At 38.6% G+C, this 22,537-nt stretch overlaps 1 protein-coding gene and 1 long non-coding RNA gene across 2 annotated transcripts; one reads left to right on the forward strand and one right to left on the reverse strand.

The window, feature by feature from the left end:
• The first annotated feature begins 634 nt into the window (after positions 1-634).
• Positions 635-14,671, forward strand: MEPE (matrix extracellular phosphoglycoprotein). Its single transcript, XM_001099140.5, has 5 exons — positions 635-680; positions 2,351-2,416; positions 6,273-6,326; positions 7,329-7,421; positions 12,863-14,671. The coding sequence occupies exons 2-5, from the start codon at positions 2,363-2,365 to the stop codon at positions 14,327-14,329; spliced, it is 1,668 nt and encodes a 555-aa protein (XP_001099140.1). The 5' UTR covers positions 635-680; positions 2,351-2,362; the 3' UTR covers positions 14,330-14,671.
• On the reverse strand, positions 2,733-21,806 carry LOC114678349 (uncharacterized). The gene is made up of 4 exons (XR_003729708.2): positions 21,624-21,806; positions 19,271-19,445; positions 17,954-18,050; positions 2,733-5,406 (listed from the first exon to the last, which is right to left on the reverse strand). It is a non-coding gene; the product is annotated as an uncharacterized LOC114678349 (long non-coding RNA).
• Positions 21,807-22,537: the final 731 nt, after the last annotated feature.

Here is a 22,537-nt window from a genome sequence, read left to right on the forward strand (position 1 = left end):
CCCAGGACTTCCTATCTAAAATTTCAGCCCGGTGTCCCCACCCCCAATGCTTGTTCCTCCCCACAATATCTTTTCTCCGTAGACTTCATCTATGTCAGTATCTAATCTATTTAACTCATTTATCTTGTTTATTATCTGTCTCCCTTTTTGGATTCTAAGCTCCAGGAAGACAGGGATTTTTTTTTTTTCTGTCTTGTTTTGTTCACTGTAGTTTCGCCAATGCCTGTCACATAGTAGGCACCTAAAACATTTTTGTTAAATGTTGCTGAATGTCATTTAGATAAAATTGACACCATAAACTTTCTACATAAAATGATAGCAAAAATGTTTTCCATTTCTAAGCTTGTTAGGTATTCAGTTGGTCCTAATTAGCAGTTCTGAAATCAATTTTGATTATCTGACAACATGATGTCCAAACTGAGGTATTTATATTTTCTGTTTATCCCACTTTCTGGAACATTTGATAGCAGCTCTCTACCACAAACACATTTTTAGATTAAAATTACTTCGCCCCCCTATGGTTATCTGTGGGCACTTGTAACAAATTGTTTGCTAGTGCTGAGTGAGCCAGTGCTGATTGGCCATTGGGAACTCGAACAAACTTTAAATTTCAGCAAAATGCTCAGAGACTGCTAATCCTGCAACAAGAAGCCAGGTATTCTGAAGGTAAAAGATACCAGGTAATTTGGCTTTCATGTTCTTGATAGCAAATAGCTTTATATCATAGTTGTTTACGTTTTTAAGATGCTTGCCACCCAAGTAGGTTTTTATTACCTTTGAAAATCTTCTCTGCTGAGCACAACTATGTATTATTTGGTGCTTTGCTTTATAAACTAGGAAATGTGTTACCATGCTCTAGAAATCATCAACTAAAATTGATGATCTGATAACAACTTTCTCCTTTTTTGTTATTAGCATTATCAAGATCCAGAGTAACTCAGACTTTAATTTTCCTCTATCCCTTCACTTAACAAACTGTAATCAGGAATATCTGATCTTATTCATACTTTGAAACCTCGTCTGTGTTGATATTTCTACTGATCAGCATTAAATCATTTCATAAATTACTTACGTTGTCCTGATCTATAAAATGCTTGGAAGGGTCAACTATAGTTAGAATTTAGATCCATTAATTTAGAAAAACATAGCCTAGGATTTTAGAATATATTTAATAGCTATATTTATTTCCCCAAATACCAGCTTTTCCTTGAGATGTTTAAAGATTGCAAGAATATTTAGATTATTTTTTCCCATAAAAATATTTTTTCTTCATGAAATCTCAAAGTGGTATAAATTTACTGTTTTCATAATATAATAATAAGATCAATAGTCCAAAGACATGTTGACATTTTTCCAGTCTAATGGCTACCTAAGTGAGCTCACTAGTTCCTGTTGGTATATTTACCAAAACATAAACAAATACCTTTGTTTGTAACTAAATGTTAGTATTTTGAACATCATTTTGTTGAGCCCAATATAAGCCTTTAAGTCAACTGCACATGGATTTTTCTGTAATGAGATAAAAGAATAGAAAGTTATTTAAGGCGGCAGACAGTCTTGATTAAGAAAACTGGGTCTATAGCCACATTGCCTGGATACTAATCCCAGTTCTGCCCCTTAGTATTTGTGAGTTATAAGGCAAGTTATTTGATCTTTTTGTGTCTATTTCCTAATCTATACAACAGGCATAGTAACGCCACCTAACTTGTAGGGTTGTTGTGAGGCTCAAATAATTGAATGCATGCAAAATTCTTAGACCCAGTGCTTAGCTCATTTTAGTATTCAATAAATGTTAGCTATTAATGTCAGTGTTGCAAAAATTAGTTCACTCTCCAGCCCATGAATGGCTACTAATTCAGACACATTGCTAATGAACATGAGACACAGATTAGGGTACCAGCCCGGAGGGAGATAAGCTTTCCCCACAGTGCAATCTGCTGCCCTGACAGACTTAGAGTGTGTTATGGGCTGCTGCATCAACTTAATGTCATTTTGAATTATGCAAATAATTAAACAATCTCTTTCTAAAGACAAGAGGAAGAAGAGCTGATGATACAGCAAATAAATGTGTCTATAAAATATATTTCTATCAACTGACTTTACTGTTTTAATGATATTGAATAATTTTCATTTTCACATTGGAATAACTAGACATATGAAAGCTCCTAGATTAAAATGTCCACACTCGGGTATAAGTACATTATACATGGTCTATACACACACATACACAAAAAGAAATGAACTGCCAAGGGGAAGGGTGTTTATATATTCCTATGTGTTTTATCTCTTCTTACGGCCGCAGTTTATAACTGGCAATGCTTTGTGGTAAGATATTGTTGTCTTTTCACAGAGATTCTCAAAGATGCGAGTTTTCTGTGTGGGACTACTCTTTTTGAGTGTGACCTGGGCAGCACCAGTAAGCATTTACAAATTCAATTATGTTTCAGATAATCTCTTGTTCTCTTCGTTTGTTTTTCTTTCAAGCAATGTTTATTTAAATTAGTAGCATCTACCTAATTCACTTATTTTAAAAAGTACCAAGCAAACAGAAAGCATCCAGCACTTAACACACTTAACCAAGGAGGTTCTCAATAAACGTGTGCTGAACTATGAGATCTCACAACGTTGCCTTTTAAGGAACACCAAAACCAGATTTTTTGAGAAAACCAGGAGGCAGCCACAGCATTTCAAATCCGCTGATACTAATGAGTGATACTCAAAGACTCAAACTATAACATGGCAAAATAACCTTTTAATATTTTCCTGAAAACTTAAAGAATTTGACATGAATGTTTTAAAGCTAACCAACTAGATTTAGCAGATAGATAAAAATACAAAGAGACCAGAAGTCTTCTGTATTTCTTGCAACACCCCAATACTGTGGGATCCTAGTCGTGATTTTTCTCTTCATCAGTGAGGCTACAGATGGGATGTAGTACCCCCAAGCTTAGCCCAAATCAAGCTCCTACTTCCCTGTGTGTCTTTTCTTCCCTCTGACTCACCCAGTTGAATATTCAGGATGTGACCAAATTATCTTGTGAAAATGCTGAGTGTTAGTTATTTTCTGCAATGCAGACACAGTGCTAATTAGATAATGTCTGAGCAGCATCCTAACTTATCAGAACAACCTTTTTGGTTGGAGAACCATGGAAACAAATTGTCATCCCATTGCCAGTCATACTTATATATATAGGTCCTGAGTGAGTGGGTGACTAGTAGGGTAACCAGGCTGATGAGGATGACCAGGCAGCCGAGGGCCACATGAAAGGCAGTGAAAGTTGGGGAAATGTGTTCCCTTCTCCACACACTCTGTGCAACAAGGGTGTGCAGTACAGTCCTGTGGGGCCTGTACTGCTCACAACACGCATTTGTGAGGCCCCAGGCACAGACCTCACTCAATCAAGGCCTAGAGGCTCAGGTGTCTCTCCCACCTCTCACGGTGGAAGAATGAGTCTTGCTGTCCCAGCTCAAGTCAGCCAGCTGAAGACTCTATTTTGAGCAACGTATTCCAAGAAACAGCTGGAGTGGGGCTTTCTCATCATTTTCCAGTAAATGTGCTATGTCAACATCGATTCAGTGACCACTGATCAGAAGAGGACGCCAGCTTTCCTCCCCAGAGGCAGACAGTGCCACCTCCGTTACAGGGCCACATTCAAGCCCAAGATATCTGCCTGAGGGTATAGTGGGGAGAAGGGAGGGATGCGTATTTCAAATGAAAGCAGCTCAGCAAGGATGCAGAGGCAATATTTGTAACTGCGAATCATTAAATATGATGTTTTCTTCCAGGTATAAAGATGCCATTTTAGTAATTACCTAAATTTTTAAATGATAGATTGGTGGCTTAAGAAACTAGTATATACTCAGTCACTTGCATACGTCTTGGAATTACAAGCCAAATTCTAAAAGATTTTTAAAAGGAAGAAAATGAATGTTTATTAGGCTATGCAATTCAGTTAATATTCATCAACATGCAGTTAGACTAGAAAGACTTTGTTGTAAGTCACAATAAATCAAAACTGTACCTAGGTACTCTATATTGTCAAGTATGTTTCTAACCCATATGTGTGTGTGTGTTCTGTAAGAAGATCCCTGATACCCCATACTATGATTCCTTTCTTTTGCTTAGTATCTGCCCATCTCATTTTTATGCTTTCTTCTTCCTATAGTCCAATTTCCAGAACTGTTTGCACTGTTTTTATATTTTTGAAGAGTGATATAATGGTCCAAATTTATATTCACAAGATTATATAAGAATCAACATAAGAAATGCAATAAAGGATAAAACTATAAAATATGCCTTGAAGATAATTAATATAATGTTTAGGAACATTTCCTCTTATTACTAAATGCTTTTTCGTATTTAGTCATTTAAAAATGTATTATTTTAACCCCAGGACTTTGAGGCAGAAGATTTAAATCAAAATATCTTCTCTACTTCTACTGCAACCACCAACTGTATGAGTGTGGACAATTCTGTTTCTTCCACTGCTTATCTTATAAGGGTTACTTTGGGACTCAAATGAGATTATGTGTACAAAAGCAATTTACAAACTATAAAGTGTCCTATAAATAGAAGGTGTTATTGATAAACTCTTGTTATTTTCTAGAATGGAATAGAATATTAGCCTGCTATGCCTTGGAGTCCAGCCATGGAGGTGCTTTCTAAACTTCTGAGTTTTGTATTTTGAAGATGATTTTATCCGCTAGAGTCCAGTCCGGAAAACAAAATCCACTACAGAGAGCTCAGTAAAGGGGCTGTCTAAGGGAAACTAGCTATAAAGTATAAGGAAGAACAGAAAGGCCAACCAAGGGTGGTGAGACCACCCAAGGATCAAAGTTACCCCCACCCTTAGGGCTGAAGGGGAAAAAAAAAAGGTGCTGCTCCTAGGCCCCTGGGTGGGGGAACTAGGACCACAAAGGAGATGTACCCGGTTCTAGAGATGCAGCCCCAAAAAGAAAGAGCAAAGAAGGACATGCCCTGGCTTCTCTCTCCTTCTACCCCTCAGTCTCATGCCAGGCCTCCTTCACCCAAACCCGGTCTGAACACAGAGGACAAATGAGTTTGGGAAATGAAGGAATCAGTTCAGATTGAGCTGGAGATTTAAAGGCGCTTAGAGCAAGCCTGGACATTCCCAATATCTTAGTGCAAGGAACAACCTGTCTGTATTAAACAAAATATAGAAACTTACAGCTTCTTCAGGAAGAACACTTTCCAGGTAAATATGACGGCTGGCCTAGGTGGCCCTCTTTCTGTTTATCTCTTTATTCAATCTTTCCCTTAAGGGGTTCTCTCTTTTATACGATTGATCCACCGTGATGCCTGCTTCCACTGTAGCACACCCATTCAAACACGACCCAGTCCGCCCACTGGTTCCCGGTGCCACATCTGAGATAGGCTAGGAGTTTCTGAAAGAAAGAGGTAAATGAAAAATACTGAGAATTAAAGAACTGTTACATCTATTCCTTTCATAAAACACTTGCTCCCAGATTTATGGTTCCTGTTCTGCATGCTTTCCTGTGGTATACAAACTTTAGCCCAAAGGCCTGGGACAAACTGCCAGGGTCTATTCTTTCTTCATTTCTGCCCTTTCTGCGCTTCAATAGCTACCCTTCACCCTATGCTACCCTCAAGAAATTTTGACACTTTATGTCAAACCAAGAAAAAGAATTTGTCCTAATTTGCTGGCCACCTCCATTTTTCCTTCTCAGAATGAAACATCTGGCAGCAATAAGGTTTTATTCTTAGGTGTGATCCTACCCCTCATGTGAACAGCTATGGTTTGACTCTCCCTGGGCCATCAACAGCCTCATACCTTAATTCAATATTACAATTACTCAACTTATATAATTGATGCACACATATAATTTAAATCGTCAAACTCTGATTTTAGTTCACTTATATTTAACAACTCCCAGTTTGCCAGTGAAAACTTCTTTTTCAGTGGATTCCGATGGCAGCCAAGCTCCTTCATCTGGGGTGCCATCCCTCCCTTCTCCCCCAGCACACCCACTTAGCGGTTGTCTGAGCTTGAATCCAGTTCTGTAGTGGAGAAGGCATTGTCTCCCTCTGGGGGCAGAAAGTTGGCACTGTCTTTCGTAATACTGAAACAAATACTAACAAGATGAATGTGTCAATCTTCTTTTGGTTAGAATTTTTTTCCACATTGAATAATATAACCCAGTGAGAGAAAAATAAATGAAACGTTTGTTTAATGAAGTTAATGAAATAGAATGTTCTAGTGGGTGAAGTTTTGTTTCTTGTTTCCTTTCAGACATTTCAACCACAGACTGAGAAAACTAAGCAAAGTTGTGTGGAAGAGCAGAGGGTAAACAGAATTCATCTTCTCAAATAACTCTATTTTGGCTCTGTAAAGAAAAAGTCAGTGAGAGAAAAGTGTAACTGTCAAAATAGTCTTGGGTACTTTGAATGGAAGTGCAAAATTATACAACATAATATTGGCACTTTCTAGTCAATCAGGTATTATAATTCACACACCATGTGTGACAGAAAAGAGGAAAACATTGTGAATAGAGATTTATTTCTCTCCAATGTGATTTCTTCCTTCAAATGAAACAATGCTTTCCAGGCAACCTTCTCAGGGCTAAGTGAGTAAGAATTTGGGAACATTGCTACTAGCAAACAATATTTTCCCACACATGCACCTGACAAACACTTGGCTCTCAGAATGATAAATAAGGGAGTAAAGGGGAAGGTAGCTATCAGGTTTTAATGAGGAATTCTATGTCCATGGAGTCAGCTTTCCATATGCAAACAGTTAAAAGAATCCTCCCCGCTTTGCATGCCACCAAATTGCAGCTTACTTCTGCCTATCACAGAAAATTATGTTCTAAGAACTAACAATCTTCTGTACTTTATCTCAGCTGAAAATTACAAAGGCCAACATTGCCAGCTTAAGAGCCTGAATGTTCATGCTGTGAGTTTTGCCAATTAGACATCAGACATGAATATTGTAAATCCTGCCTTTCTCCCGGTCCTCTCACCCCCTCCCACCTGAAAATATTTCCACATGCTCCAATTCCATAGAAATTTGGTAATAAAATCCATCCACCCTAGGACAGAAAGCAGTTGACAGGCCCTTCGGGAAAACGGATTTAGAGTTATGTAGAAAAGAGAGAAGGAACAAGTTGCTGTCTTCGGGAGCTGGCTGACACACACCCTCCTGTGGTTATAAGAAGTACTACCATTTGTCAGAGGCAGAATTCAGCTTCACCCAAGTTTTAAAGTTTCTCATAGGATTAAAAAGAGAGCTCAAAAATTTCTTTGTAAGAGATAAAATGTGCCTTAATATAATGTCGTGTTTTTGTAGATAACATACAAGGGTCACCATGAGAAACATGGACATTATGTTTTTAAGTGTGTTTACATGTCACCTGGGAAGAAAAATCAAACTGATGTAAAGGTAAGCTGAATCTCTGAATGACCATTCTTAGCATGACTAAACTCTGGACTAGCCCTAGAGGAAAATGTAGGGGAGGCGAAGTTTACTTTTGCTTGCTCTGGGATTTCTGTCTTAAGGTTGGCACTTTTTGTCCCTTCCCTCACTCCCCGGGCTCCTCAAGCCTCTCTACTACAAAACTCTGGGTCCCAGAATCTTCCTGATCCCCAACCCATGCCTTGGCCCACATCTCGCTCTGCTTCAGGACCTGCGGCTGCAGGTGTGATACTCATGGACCCCAGGTGCCCATGGGCTGCTGTGTTATTGCTTCTAAGTAACGTTTGGTGTTTTATAAGGAAGTTTTCTTGACATATTCTACCATACGCTCTGACGGTGGGGATCTCAGCAGAGAACGGCTAAGAGGAGAAACCATTTTGGCCTAATGAGTGATACATTTTACTGTCTCTTAAATTCATTCCATGGGTAACTCCATCTGTGCTGGGTTGCTCAGAAGTAAAAGAATGAGGCCCTTGTCACTGCAATGACAATAATTCTTTTCACTCAGTCCCTTCTTGTAGATTCATTGGCCAAAGGGCTGGAACTAGCTTGAAATACCATCAGAAAAAGGGCTATTGACTTTTTCCAAATCTGGTTTTATTCCCCATGGAAGCAATAGTTTGTTTCCCTTCAGAATGTTATTTTCTTCTGCCATCAATATCCTTTAGATGACATCTCTAAGACTACATCTAACTGTAAATAAGTTAAAACATATCCATTTGACAAATACATGTGGAGTTCTTAACTAGTGTGTAAGATACTATGTGAGATAAAACGACTGAGAAACAAATTCTTTCTCTCCAGGATCTTAGAGTTAGAAAAGAAACAAAAGGCGCTTACAGAAATTATTGTGAAACACGACAGAATGTGGGAGGTGCTATGTGAGTAGTATCCAGAAGAGAAAAAAAGATCATGCTTTAGGGGCTTGGAGTAGAAAAAAATTAGTTCCTAGCCTCTAGTGTTCATAATGGAAACAATTGCACTGGGCCATGGAGGATGAGTAGGATTTGAGCAAACAGAAGTGAGGCCATTCTCCATGAAAAAACTCATAGGAATCAAAGCATGGAGACCGAAAAGCAGAGCATAGAGAAGCAGTCAGCCAACTGGTACACGGACCACCGAACAGTCAGAAATCATTTAACACAAGCAAATGTAAGAAAAGTTTCTTTCTATTTTTTGATATTTTCTTCAATGCAAAAATAGCCATCATAGACCACAGGTTAAAAGTTGTTTCATGTTTTCATTTATAAAATTATCCTATTCAGTCTTCTAATAAAATGCACACAATTCATTAGTGTATATGTTACTTTTTTTAAAAGCAGAAAAGCACCAAAAATAAAACATAACTTCCCACTTCAGATAAGAGAGAGAAAAAATTAGGAAGAGATTACTATAACCTACTGATTTTAGATTTAGTGTTTAACTCAAAAGGTTATATTAGTAATGAGTAAACAGCAATGAACTTGATTGCAAAGGAAAACATAAATGTCCAAGTAAAACTTTCTGAGACTCAATTACTCAAGACAAATATTTAAAATACTTTTTGTTTAGTGATATATTACAAAATTTATTTCTATTTTTTTCTCATGGCAAAATCTTATTTCAGAATATACCCACCAATATTAAAAAAATTAATGAACAATAATGCCATAACTTTTACAAATAAGTAATTTCAAATTATATTTTACAAATATTACACATTGGCACTTTTGCAGACCACATATTAGCCAGCTTCTTAAAAGTACAGGGCACTTCTAAAAGCCATTTTTATTTTGAGATTCAAATGTTAGCTGATTCAACAATTTCCCCACTACTTCCAACGGTTAATAAGATACATGTATAAAAGCAGACAGTCCTCCAAGCAGAACAGTACCTCTGTTTGGGAGCAAAAAGAGAGAGAGAGTCCAATCAAAATCTATTTCAGATAACATCCCATCAACGGCTACAAGCTTGCAGAACACACAGCCTGAGGGTGACAATTGGCCAATACGGGAGCGGGGGATCCAGAGTTTTTCCATCTTCATCTGCCTCTACAACCAATATTAGAGAAGTCCAGAGACTGGGAGAACCTCTGTGCATCCAGTAATCACATGACTATCATTAATATTATCTAGGAAAGAAACTATCATTCATTAAAGGGCTATGCCCAGTTCTGTATGCTTTACATGCATTATTTAATAAAAATCATTTAATTCTTCCCAAAATATTGAAAGGTAGATATCATTTTTATTTTACAGCTAAAAAAAGCTAAGGCTCAGAGAAGTGAAATAATGCTCCCAAGATCACACAGCCCATAAATGGCAGTGAGGCAACTCATTCTAATGCATGTGCTCTTTCCATAGCACAGCTACTTTCGTGAGCACTGGACTGAGGGATTAAGAAAGACAATTTGGCAATTCCTGCCTGCTATTTCACTCAACACATTCCCTATGATCCTGCGCGATCTCAGCTCACTGCAAGCTCCGCCTCCCGGGTTCACACCATTCTCCTGCCTCAGCCTCCTGCGTACCTGGGACTACTGGCACCCACTACCGTGCTTGGCTAATTTTTTTGTATTTTTTTTTAGTAGAGACGGGGTTTCACCGTGTTGGCCAGGATGGTCTCGATCTCCTGACCTCATGATCCACCCACCTCAGCCTCCCAAAGTGCTGAGATTACAGGTGTGAGCCGCCACCCCAGCCTGCCTTTGGTTTTTCTATCTTCTTTGCTACCTTCCCTACACACTTGACCAAATACTGTGAGCTTCTGGCTGCATGCTCTTTTTCTCTCCATCAGGGAGCTCTCGTGTATTCTGACATCTTTAATGAACACATCTAAGATGTCCACATGCTTGACAAGAGCCAACAAATTGAAGTGGTGGTCAAAAAGACAGCACAAAATTAAGCTGTTATTAGTAAAAATAGGGCTGTGGTCAAGGCAAGGAAGCGGATGAATTCCCGACGCTTGGGGCTGATCAGGTCCCATCAGAGTCAAGGTCTGATTTGGGATCGCACAAACAAAAGGGAATTCATCATCAGGTGATGGGTCTGAATGGAGTCACCTAGCACAAGAGGACTGTAGTGTCAACCTGGAGAAGAGAAAGCCGCCAGTGAGTTCGAAGGAAAACTAGACTTTTTCAAATGTTGGGAGGGTTTCATAGGAAAGAGAAAATAAACTTATTAGGTGTTGCATCAGGAAAAATGGATACTAGTTTCAAGTTAAAAATTTATTGAAAAAATTACAACTATATATAAGTGAAACAATAGAATCTGAAAAGTAATAAACAATTAGCCTGTAAGATGTTCAAGGAAAGAAGAGTTGACCATAGGCTATGAAAACTGGGAAGGACTTGTACTGGGACCCCCCAAGAACCTGTGATACCCAATTCTCTATCTCTAACTGTATATTGCTTTTTGAGCTCAGGTTCTATATTCCCTTAACATCAATATGTCTAACATTAAAGTCCTTGTCTTTTTCACCCTGTCTCCATTTTTACATGTTAACATTCCAGTCCATTTTAGTTATTAAGGCTTTTTCTGCTTGGGCACCAAAAGAAGGGTTTTTTTTCTTTGTAATGTTTTTCTTTGGTATAATCCTAATCCAAGTGATTACATCTCATTACTGGATACTACAAAAGCTTCCTACATGTTATTTCGTACCACTGTTCCTCCTAAATCCTTAATTTGTATTTTGTTAATCTCCTATGAACTTTCACTAGCTCTTCACACTCTACAAAATAAAACCAAATTCTTCACCCTGGCATTCCATCTTCTACAAGTCTCCGGCACTCTGTTTGTCTGTGCAGACCTAATTGGTTACAATGTCTCTGCCTCACAGACCTGCCCCCACCCTCCACACCCCTCAGGATCACTGCCTTTGCCAATGAATATCACCAGATATTGCTCAGAACATGTAGCACCCAGCCTAATTTTTTCCATGTTCCACTCTCTCAATAAATATCTCTTATGTTGATTTCATATTACTCATCAATTCAAAGGCCTATGTAGGGATGTTGTATATTCCAGCTCATCCTACAATTTGGAGGTGAAAAGAAAAAATGACATTTAGTCTGTCTATAATCGTTCTGTTGCTCAAGAGCTCCTCATGGAGGAGCAAGGGAATGTGCAGAAATTAAATTCAGTCTGTTTAAACTTAAGGTTATCTAATAATTAAAATAGTTTATTTAAATAAATCAGTCTCTTCAGTTAAAAATGCTCAGATCCTCACTCCCCCTCCTTCTCCCTCTAAGATGGCATCCAGGTGTGTGGCTTACACCATCCACTACATACCGTGCACCAAATGGACAACATGGCTTACACCATAGTGAAGAGGAAGACTTGGAATCTTCAGATATGCATGGGATAATGTTGCCTAACCACTTGAATGTGTCTTGCCCTGCTTCATTCTAAAATGAAGTTGTTGGCTACCATAGCTTAGGATTCAATCAGTATAGCCTTGACTGGGGCCCAGTGGTGACTCAGTCTCTCTTAGCTCCCATGGGCAATTTAGACTTCTCTCTGTTTGAGTATGACTCACATTTGTCCCTAGTATGTACTCCATCTACGCTGCTCCTTTTAGACCCACTTCACTTCCTCTATGGCAACACTCTCTGGAAATCTCCAGACCAGATGCTCAGACACTTCTATATTTAGCCTATGCTGCAGAGAAATAGCGAGTGGCATAGGGTACAGTCAATCTCAGCTCTTTCTTCCTGACCGCATTGTTCTGCCAAGCTTACTGAAAGTTGACTGCAGCCAAGGGTGATAAAACCCAGGATATGGAGCAGCATCTTCACAGATCCTGCCCCTTCCCCCACCAAAAAAAAGAATGAATTTAAATATAGATATAAATACTTTATTCTCCTGCTCCGCTTTCTCTTTTTCATCCCATTATTCTCCCAGGGACTTTTCTTTTAAATGTCAGAAGATTCTTCTATTTGCAGATTTTCTGTTTAAAAAGAAGCAAGAAAGAAAGGAAAGAAAAAGAAAACACTCTTTCTTTTAGGCAGATGAATACCTCTGATGATCAGATTGAAGGAAAGAAAAGAGAGAGAGAGAGAACTAATTTTAATATATGAAATCCATTTTGCTTGCAATGACTCACTATTCCCACTCTGTAGGCTTAATCATATTATGTCTCAATTGTGTCCTGCTTCCAAACAATTGAATATGCCACTTATTCTTAAAATATTCTCACAATTTCCCTTCTGCATATTTGAATATTACCCGTTTTTCAAGCCTAGTTCATTCTTCTTTCTCCATGAAACCTGATTTGACCATTCTAGAATGACCTCTACCAGTAAACCTCTGTTGAGTTAATAGATCCTTTTTATTAAATATCTGGTGGATGGTTTTTATATTGCCTAAGAATTATTATATTTTTAAAATTTTACATGAAATAATCACTTCGTATTGAAAATTGTATTTTAGCAGGAAGAGAAAAACAAAGACAATATTGGTCTTCACCATTTGGGCAAGAGAAGATATCAAGAGCTATCATCTAAAGAAAATATTGTCCAGGAAAGAAAGAAAGATTTGTCCCTTTCTGAAGCCAGTGAGAATAACGGAAGTAGTAAATCTCAAAATTATTTCACAAATAGACAGAGACTGAATAAAGAATATAGTATCAGTAACAAAGAGAATATTCACAATGGCCTGAGGATGTCAATTTATCCTAAGTCAACTGGGAATAAACAGTTTGCGGATGGAGATGATGCTATCAGCAAACTACATGACCAAGAAGAATATGGCGCAGCTCTCATCAGAAATAACATGCAACATATAATGGGGCCAGTGACTGCAATTAAACTCCTGGGGGAAGAAAACAAACAGAGCAAACCTAAGAGCGTTCTAAACAAAATTCCAGCAAGTATGAACTATGCTAAAGCACACTCGAAGGATAAAAAGAAGCCTCAAAGAGATTCCCAAGTCCAGAAAGTTCCAGTAAAAAGCAAAAGCACCCATCGTACTCAACACAACATTGACTACCCAAAACATCTATCAAAAGTCAAAAAAATCCCCAGTGATTTTGAAGGCAGCGGTTACACAGATCTTCAAGAGAGAGGGGACAATGATATGTCTCCTTTCAGTGGGGACGGCCAACCTTTTAAGGACATTCCTGGTAAAGGAGAAGCTACTGGTCCTGACCTAGAAGGCAAAGATATTCAAACAGGGTTTGCAGGCCCAAGTGAAGCTGAGAGTACTAATCTTGACACAAAAGAGCCAGGTTATAATGAGATCCCAGAAAGAGAAGAAAATGGCGGAAATACCATTGGAACTGGGGATGAAACTGCGAAAGAGGCAGATGCTGTTGATGTCAGTCTTGTAGAGGGCAACAACGATATCGTGGGTAGTACCAATTTTAAGGAACTCCCTGGAAGAGAAGGAAACAGAGTGGATGTTGGCGGCCAAAATGCTCACCAAGGGAAGGTTGAGTTTCATTACCCTCCTGCACCCTCAAAAGAGAAAAGAAAAGAAGGCAGTAGTGATGCAACTGAAAGTACCAATTATAATGAAATTCCTAAAAACGACAAAGGCAGTGCCAGAAAGGGTGTAGATGACTCTAATAGGAACCAAGCAATCTTACATGAAAAACAAAGGTTTCCTAGTAAGGGCAAAAGTCAGGGCCTGCCCATTCCTTCTCGTGGTCTTGATAATGAAATCAAAACCGAAATGGATTCCCTTAATGGCCCCAGTAATGAGAATATACCACACAGCAGAAAATATCATTATGTACCCCACAGACAAAATAATCCTACACGGAATAAGGGTATGCCACATGGGAAAGGCTCCTGGGGTAGACAACCGTATTCCAACAGGAGGCTTAGTTCCCGTAGAAGGGAGGACAGTAGTGAGTCATCTGACAGTGGCAGTTCAAGTGAGAGCGATGGTGACTAGTCCACCAGGAGTTCCTAGCAGGGTGACGGTCTGAAGACCTCATCACCTGTGAGGTGACGTACAGGAGAGCCACCTGACAGCTGACCAGGTGAAGAGAGGACAGGGTGAAGAAATGAGTGAGCCAAGAATCCTGGTCCCCTTGGGGGAATTTTTGCTATCTTAACAGTCACAGTATAAAATTCTATTAAAGCTATAATGTTTTTAAGAAAAAAAAAATCATTACAGATTTATGAAATAGGTAACATTTGAGTAGGTGTCATTTAAAAATAGCTTGTGAATGTCACAAATGCCTTCTATGTTGTTTGCTCTGTAGACATGAAAATAAACAATATCTCTCGATGATAATTTGTATTAAGTGATCTATAAGAAGCTCTGTTGTCTGTGGTGCTTCATTTCAGAGGCAACAAGCTTAGCTCTGCCTCCAGCACAGGGAGTGCCTATGAAATTGATCCGCTGGGGAAATGTTAACTGTGTTCCTCCACCCTCCCTGCTTGAGCCAGCCTTTCCTTTCCCCTCTGACCTCCATTTGTGCTGATACAGAGATCCTACTTCATATCGTCTTCCACTCTTTCCTCTGTTCCACATGTTGCACATATTCTGCAGCAAATATTAGCTCCTGAAACAAATCTCCATGTTTTCATTTTTCTAAGTTCTACCTCCTTCCAGACAAAGAGGACTATAGGGTAGAGGGAGGGCAAGAGGGAGAATTTGAGGACAAACACAAATGCAAAGCCAAAACAAAAACTTAGTTTGAGAAATATCATTCACTGGCTGATCCCAAATCATTTCCAGGCTATTTCTTTCTCTTGTCTTTCAGTGTAGAGGTTTTTCCAGCTATTAATGGCTTTGTGACACTGTTCTGGAAACTAGACGTAAGTCTCCTCGGTTAGGGAACGGGGAAGAGCTCTAGAAAGCTCTTGTGCCTCCTGATAAGAAGAATTTATATAGCTGGTATACCACCCTTTCTCCTTTCTTGCCCTTTTCTTGGCTTGACATGAACCTGATGCATGGAGGAGCAGTCATGTTGTGGCCATGAAGGAAAGGACAAAATAATCCTAGAGGAGCTACTGAACCAGCTCCATCATCAGCTTCCTGCCTCCAGAATCTTTGTCCTGTGAGAAAAAGAATGCTCTTTTTAAGTGACTGTTTGGAATTTTTGTTGCTGCTGTTATTGGTAGCTGAATTGAATTTGTAATTGATATACCTCTCCATTTTTTACATTCCTCCAAATGAGGAAAGTCAAAAGAAGAAAAGAAAGAGGCAGAGAATAGAGAAAGAAAAGTGCACACATTTTCTCTTTAACATGTAAGCTTCCAAACAACAGAAATCTTGACTGAGACATTCTGTACAGCACCTAAATTATTAAGTTGAATAATGTATGTAGCAAAAGTCAAGTCAATGTCAATATATTATGGCACCTTCAAAAAATCTAAACTCCCACATTGGGTAGATAGAGGGTGCTTCATTTACTAAATGAAAGTAGCCATATAAGCTATTGAATAAATCAGACTCTCAACATACACAAATAATAATGGCTAACACGATTTGCATAGATACCATGAGCCATGCTCTGTGAAGTCCTTTCATCCATACAAATACTCTATAATATGGTTACCATTATTACCCCCATTCTATAAATGAAGAAAAAGACACAGATCTGTAAGTATTTGCTAGGATTTATACCCAAGGAGTCTGGTTTCAGAGTGTTTACTCTTAAACAATCACTAACATGACATTTATTGCAAAGATAAATGTACATAATATACACATACATATATGACTGTATGTATATATAGACATGTATGTATACACACGTGTACATAGATTGTGTGTATATTCATCCACGTAATAGGAATATGTGTGAGTATATGTGTGTTTTCGTGAGTGCGCGCGCACACACACACACACACACAGAGAGAAACTTGAAAGAATGCAAAGTAGAACCTAAAAACAAGGAATATCTCCCACCCGGCCCCTCATTTGTTCCCTATCTTCTGGAAACAACAGATCAGAATCAAGGGAAAGACTTAACATATCACCCAATGTTACCATCAGAATTCCGGAGTAAACTATTCCTAGTAATTTGCTTTTTAAAAAGTAAAAGACAATTTGCGGGGAAAAAAAAAAAAACTGGAGGCAATTAATGAAGTAAAAAAAAAAAAACTCTATCAGAATTTAAATTGCAGATTAATAAATTGAAATCAACCTGCTACTTATATTTCAGGTTTATATCAGAGTTTTACATGTAAATGGTCTGATCACATGAAAACACTTGGCATGGTAAAAGAAAAATATGAACTGATGGAGAAATATTAATGCTTTCTTTGGGTAAATACAGATGGACCCTTCCAAAAGTCACCTGTCATAGTCTGCTATCTAGTGGAGAAACTGCATATTTCAATTCTCTGGTCCGATTTTGTTTCCTCTCTCCAAGCTTCAGTTTTCATGGATATTTCTTCAAAACACTGACAATGTTCATATTTTTTTTTCACCCAGTTAACAGAAACTAGAAGTGTGTTGGAATCCACGATGCATTGCTATTTGATGCAGACGTGGAGGAATTAGTCCAAACACAAAAGGCCAGAGATCCACAAGGACAGTCAGTAGTCAAGAGTGAGGCCCATGTCTTATCCAAAGCCATGTTTTAGCCATCAAGCTGCACTAACCTCAGTTAAAAAAAAAAAAAAAAAAAGATATCTGTTTCTGAAATTGGGCAAAAAATTTCAGCCTCACGTAGCTGCCTTATAAGGGACGATGGAAATTGACCTAGCCTGCCACCTTGTGATCAAAAAGAAAAGGTCGCTGTACCAGTCCTGCGAGCAGGGTCCAGTTCCGTCATTTATGTGCAGCCCTGGTACTCCATCCAACCTCACCTTCCTGGCCTTCTCTGCTTGTAAATATTTACTTTGATTTTATAATACTAATTAATCTGCTCTTGGCAAGTCTACCAGTAAGGGCAACATATCTGACCTTGTCTGAAATAACATTTAGCTCAGTTGAAAAATATTTATTGAACAACCATCTTTTACAAAATTATTTGGAGATCAAAAGAAGAGATGCTCTTGGTCTTTATCAAAACTCTAAGTAAGTAGGGAGAAAGTCATATGAAAGATACAAGGCAGAATGTGTTAAATAATAGAAATATAAGTAAAGTGAGACAGGAGTTCTGAGAAGAAGATGAAAGTCTAGCTGAGGGAAGAGCCAGGAGATAGTAAAATCTATTTTACTTAACGTATTACACATAGAGAGGCTGCAGACAATAAGTCTCACTGGTAAATAAGAGCTTCACAGTGGCGTCCTTAAGTGATCCCATGTGTAGTTTAGAGCTTAAGAGAGGTCTCCCCAACCAGTGGATGGGGAAGGAGTGGTGAGTGAGGTAGGGGTCAGGGGAGGTGGAAGGAAGAAGACCAGCCAGGAGGAAGTCACTCAACAGGCTTTCGCTGTGGTCTAGAATAAACATCATGTTGTCTCCTCACTCTGTCTTTAGGGCCTGCCTGTAACTAAGTAGGAGCTCAAGACAGCATAATTTTCAAAGACATTATGATGCTTTTACAGAAGTCCACCTTTCAAAAACAACTTCGATATGAGAAGGTAAACTCTGCTAGTCAAGAGAATGATACTTACAGTCATATGTGTTAAACTATGGTATTAGACGTCCCAAAGGAAAAGGAGAAGAGACAGATGAGTCTGGATGAATGTCAGGAAGAGGGGAATTGGGGGGCTGAAAGAGAAGGGGGTAGATAAATGGTTAGAAAAAACTTAATGAGGAAGCCTGGAAAGAAAAGAGAACAAAACTCCAATACAATCCTAAGTCCAGAAATCCAAATGAGAATAACGTCAAAAACAATGAGTGGACCCACACAAAAGCTGCAAGAAAATCTACCTGAAGCTGGGGTTTACACTTTCGAGAATAAGAACAAGAGGAGCTGTTTCATTAAATGAATAATACTTTATCAATTTGTGGGCATGTGGTTTAGTGTAACTAACCATAGACACTCCCTGTTTAGAAGTGACTTGCTGGATTTGAATTTTAAGTAGATTTTTACAATTGTTAGGTTAACAGAATAATAATAGAAGTCAAACAATCTTAAATAATTTTTACTTAAAACAGCATTAGGAAGATAGAAGTATTAGGTTAGTGCGAAAGTAATTGCCATTACTTTTAATGGCAAAAACAGTAATTACTTTTGCTCCAACATAATATCATGTGAAGAAAGAAAGTTGTCTATTTAGCAAAGAGGTAATTCTGAGCAGGCCGGCTGGGGCAGATCTTAGACACATTGCATAAATAAGTGAATGGAGTAATATTTGTGATATAAGTCCGTGAATGGGATCCAGGGATTTCCATTTTTAACAGGTCCCTCAAATGATTTTAAGGCAAGCCAAAGTTTGAAATCACTAATATGGATGTCTTTCCCAGTGACCTTCAAATCAGGCACCTGGGCCTCCCACAAATCTATGGCTAGTCCAGACCTTCCCCTGTATTGACCTGCCATTGCAGGAATATTTCAGTTTATGATGAAAAATAGCTTGTCCTTGTGGATTATCTTATATCAACAAATAATAAAAATATCATTTAAAGTGAGTGTACAAGGCTGGGAGTGGTGGCACAAGCCTGTAATCCCAGCACTTTAGGAGGCCGAGGTGGGGCAGATCACCTGAGGTCAGAATTTCGAGACCAGCCTGGGCAACATGGTGAAACCCCATCCCTATGAAAAACACAAAAATTAGTCGGGCCTAGTGACACAGGCCTATAATGCCAGCTACTTAGGAGGCTGAGGCACAAGAATTGCTTGAACCTGGGAGGTGGAGGCTGCAGTGAGCTCAGATCGCGCCACTGCACTTCAGCCTGAGTGACAGAGTGAGACTTTGTCTCAAATAAATATTAATTAATTAATTAACTAATTAAGTGAATGTACAAGATAGCATTTATAAACAGACCTTTAGACAGGCTCTTGCAAAACAGAAACTATTCACGGTGCATATACGTGACTTCCCCACTCGCTACTCTGTGGAAAATAATCTGGTGATTGTGGAGCCGTAGTGTGCCATCGGTCATGTACAAACCGGTCATCCTGACAGGATATGATCACAACCGTTCAAAGTTTACGTGTCTCTGTAAAAGACAGAACAGAAAGTGTGACAAGGAAACCAAATAGGAACAGAAGGAGCAAAAGTTGAAAGTACAAGAGCACAAAAGTCACACTATGCTGATTTGAGACTGAGCTTACTGCCTCATGTTGTGCAAAAGTGTGAGTTCTGGAAGAGCATTCCCTATTAATAGAATCTTTAGTTAGTAGAATTTTACAGCAATGATCCATAAATCTGTAGTGTTCTTCTACAAAATCTGCCTCTGTCCTGGTTCAGTGTTGGTGCTCTGCCTTCCACAGAGATCCAGGTTGAGGAAAGGCCCTTCCAGGGAAGAGCCCCTCAGTTGCACCATCATGTTATTCATCAGGACCAGATGAATAAAGAAGGGACGTACAAGCGTGAAAGCCCCCCAACATCTGAGCCTACTGGTAGCCAACAGAAACAAGTTTCCAACCCCATCTTTTGGCTTCCACATTTCAGCTTACTCTGGTCTGTTCATCTAACACTTACTAAAAGCATGTGACAGTAAGCTTTGAATCAATTCACATATATTTCTCTCTCAAAATAATGTTTATAGTTTTCTGATTATGAGAGAAATGAAAAACCCATTATATAAAATTACCAAAAAAAAATCGAGAAAAAAATTACACTTTCATCACATTTTTTCCTGCCAGTTCTTTTTCTAACTATATACTGACATATATTCTAAGAAAACATATTCTTAGTGTCCTTTTCTACTATCTTAATTTGTTCTTTTATCACATTACCACATATTTTTAAATTTTATTATATACATTTACCACAATTTGTTCAGTCTACTATTGAAGGATACTTAGCATTTTCCCAGTTTTTCTCTATTATAAACTCGTGTTTTTCAACTTTACTGAGGTATGATTGACAAATAAAAATTGTATATGATGCTTAACCATTCTTTTTAAATGGCTGCATAAAATTTACTGCTTGGATTTACTGTCCTTTTTTTAGCCACATCCCTATTGATAGGCATTTAAATGATTTTTAGCTAATCATTATTCAAACAGTGTTACAATAAACAGCACTGGTCATATATCTTTGTGTATAACGGTAGGGTAAAGTTTTAGCATTACCAAGTCTATTTTAAATATGAGATACAAAGATGCAACACCAACTGTCATATACCTGAAACCAGGTTCTTAGAGCAAGTAGGTGAATATTGCACTTTACATAAATTTGCCTCTGTGACACTTCCACCTGCAAACAATATGCCCCAGGGCAGTTAATTCCAAACACTGGTGACAGACTAGGTCCCGTGGAGTCATCTGAAGATCTTTATCATAAAGCACAACCCCTGAAGCTCCTTCTCCAAAGATTCAGATTCTTTGGTGGGTCCTAGTATTCTACATTTTAGGAAACTTCCAGATGACACTAATACACAGCCAGGTTTGAGCAATACTGCCCTAAGAACCCTTGTTAAGGAGCTTTTAAAATGCAAAACCAGAAAACAGTCACTAGGTGGCAACCTCGCTCACTTTTTGAAAAGCATTTTGAAACAAAGAGTTTTTAACTTTCATTCACAATTAAATTTGGAAATGTCTCCCTAAAGGAAGTTTTTAAAAAAAAAAAACCGTGCAATCAGGTGACTCTCTTTTATAATGCCCATATCCTATTAATTTTAAACTCCATAATTAAAAAGAAGGGCTCTTTTGTTTGAATAGTAACAGCCCCTTCTGGAAACTTAATCTAGTTTTTGTTTGCACACATCTCTCCTACAAAACTCTGAATTTCCTGTTTCCTTAGATAATAAAGTGGAACTTGTCTTAACTAAAAAGTCTCTTTTCTTTCTTACTAATGTCCGAATCTCATTAAAGCCAAGATCAGCTGTGTTTAGTTTTGTGAGGCTAAACCCCCTGATATTAACACGTTGCCATTCTTTTTCTAACCAGCTCTATACGGGTGCAGAGATTCTTGGAAGAAATCTTAGAGATCATCTGGTCCAGTGCTCACCTAAAGCAGGTTCATTGTGTTTCATCCCTAATAGCTGGTCGTTTTCCCACTGTTTACATACTTACACTAACAGGGAGTTCATTACCTTACCTTACACTTTTGGTGCTAGGCAGAATGATTCATTCATTTTCCACATGGCATGTTTCCTGTTTTCTACGCTTCTGCTCATCAAACTAAACATTTTTCAATGAGCTTTCGTGTGCTCCTTCACCACACTTACCTCCAGTTGGTTGGGCACAATATTCCACATATTGTTTGAACGTCTCAGCAGACCATGTAATAGTCCACCCTTTATTCTGGCCACTCAATCCTGTTAACATAGTCTAGGATTGTGTTCGACTCCTTAAGATCTACAAAATGCCTATGATCGCACTTGGCCCAAAATACAGGCTGAGTTCATATCAGTTTCCCTTTCTCTTTATTTCTAATTATATGAGTACTAACTTCCTTCCGGTTTTTGTTTGCTCATGCGCTTACTCCATAAAAAACAATATTAGGCCAGCTCTTCTCTTTGTACCATATTATAGCATTTATTTTCTGATCCAGCATACATCATGCTCTACTTCATAATGCTATTTTATTGAAGTTTCTTCAATCTCGATTTTGTGATCCTAAATATTAACTATCACTCCCAGTTTTTGAGATGCAAATACTTCCTGGGTGTTCATTCAGCAGTTTGAAGAAATTCTGAACAGGGCAGAGGGCAGGCTAGGACAGTGCCTGCAGCATATTGATGTTGGCCCCCTTGTAGCCTGACGCTGATCTATTAATCAATACTTTTTGGGTGCAGCTGTTCAGTTAATAATGACTATGGCTCTATTATTAACTAGCCTAGATATGCTCACAAAAGAATTTTGTCAAATGCTTTGCTAATATCAATATGCTGAGCTCTACAGCATTTTCTAAATCTACAAGACCAGCAAGAAGATAAAAAATGCAATCAGGCCAGGCACGGTGACACACACTATAATCCCAGCACTTTGGGAGGCCGAGTTGGGCAGTTCATTTGAGTCCAGAAGTTTGAGACCATCCTGGGCAACACGGTAAAACCCATTGTCTACAAAAAGAATACAAAAATTAGCTGGGTGTGGTGGCATGCTCCTGTGGTCCCAGCTACTCAGGAGGCTGAGGCAG

The sequence above is a fragment of the Macaca mulatta genome, chromosome 5, assembly GCF_049350105.2.
Source record: "Macaca mulatta isolate MMU2019108-1 chromosome 5, T2T-MMU8v2.0, whole genome shotgun sequence".
Lineage (NCBI taxonomy): Eukaryota > Metazoa > Chordata > Mammalia > Primates > Cercopithecidae > Macaca > Macaca mulatta.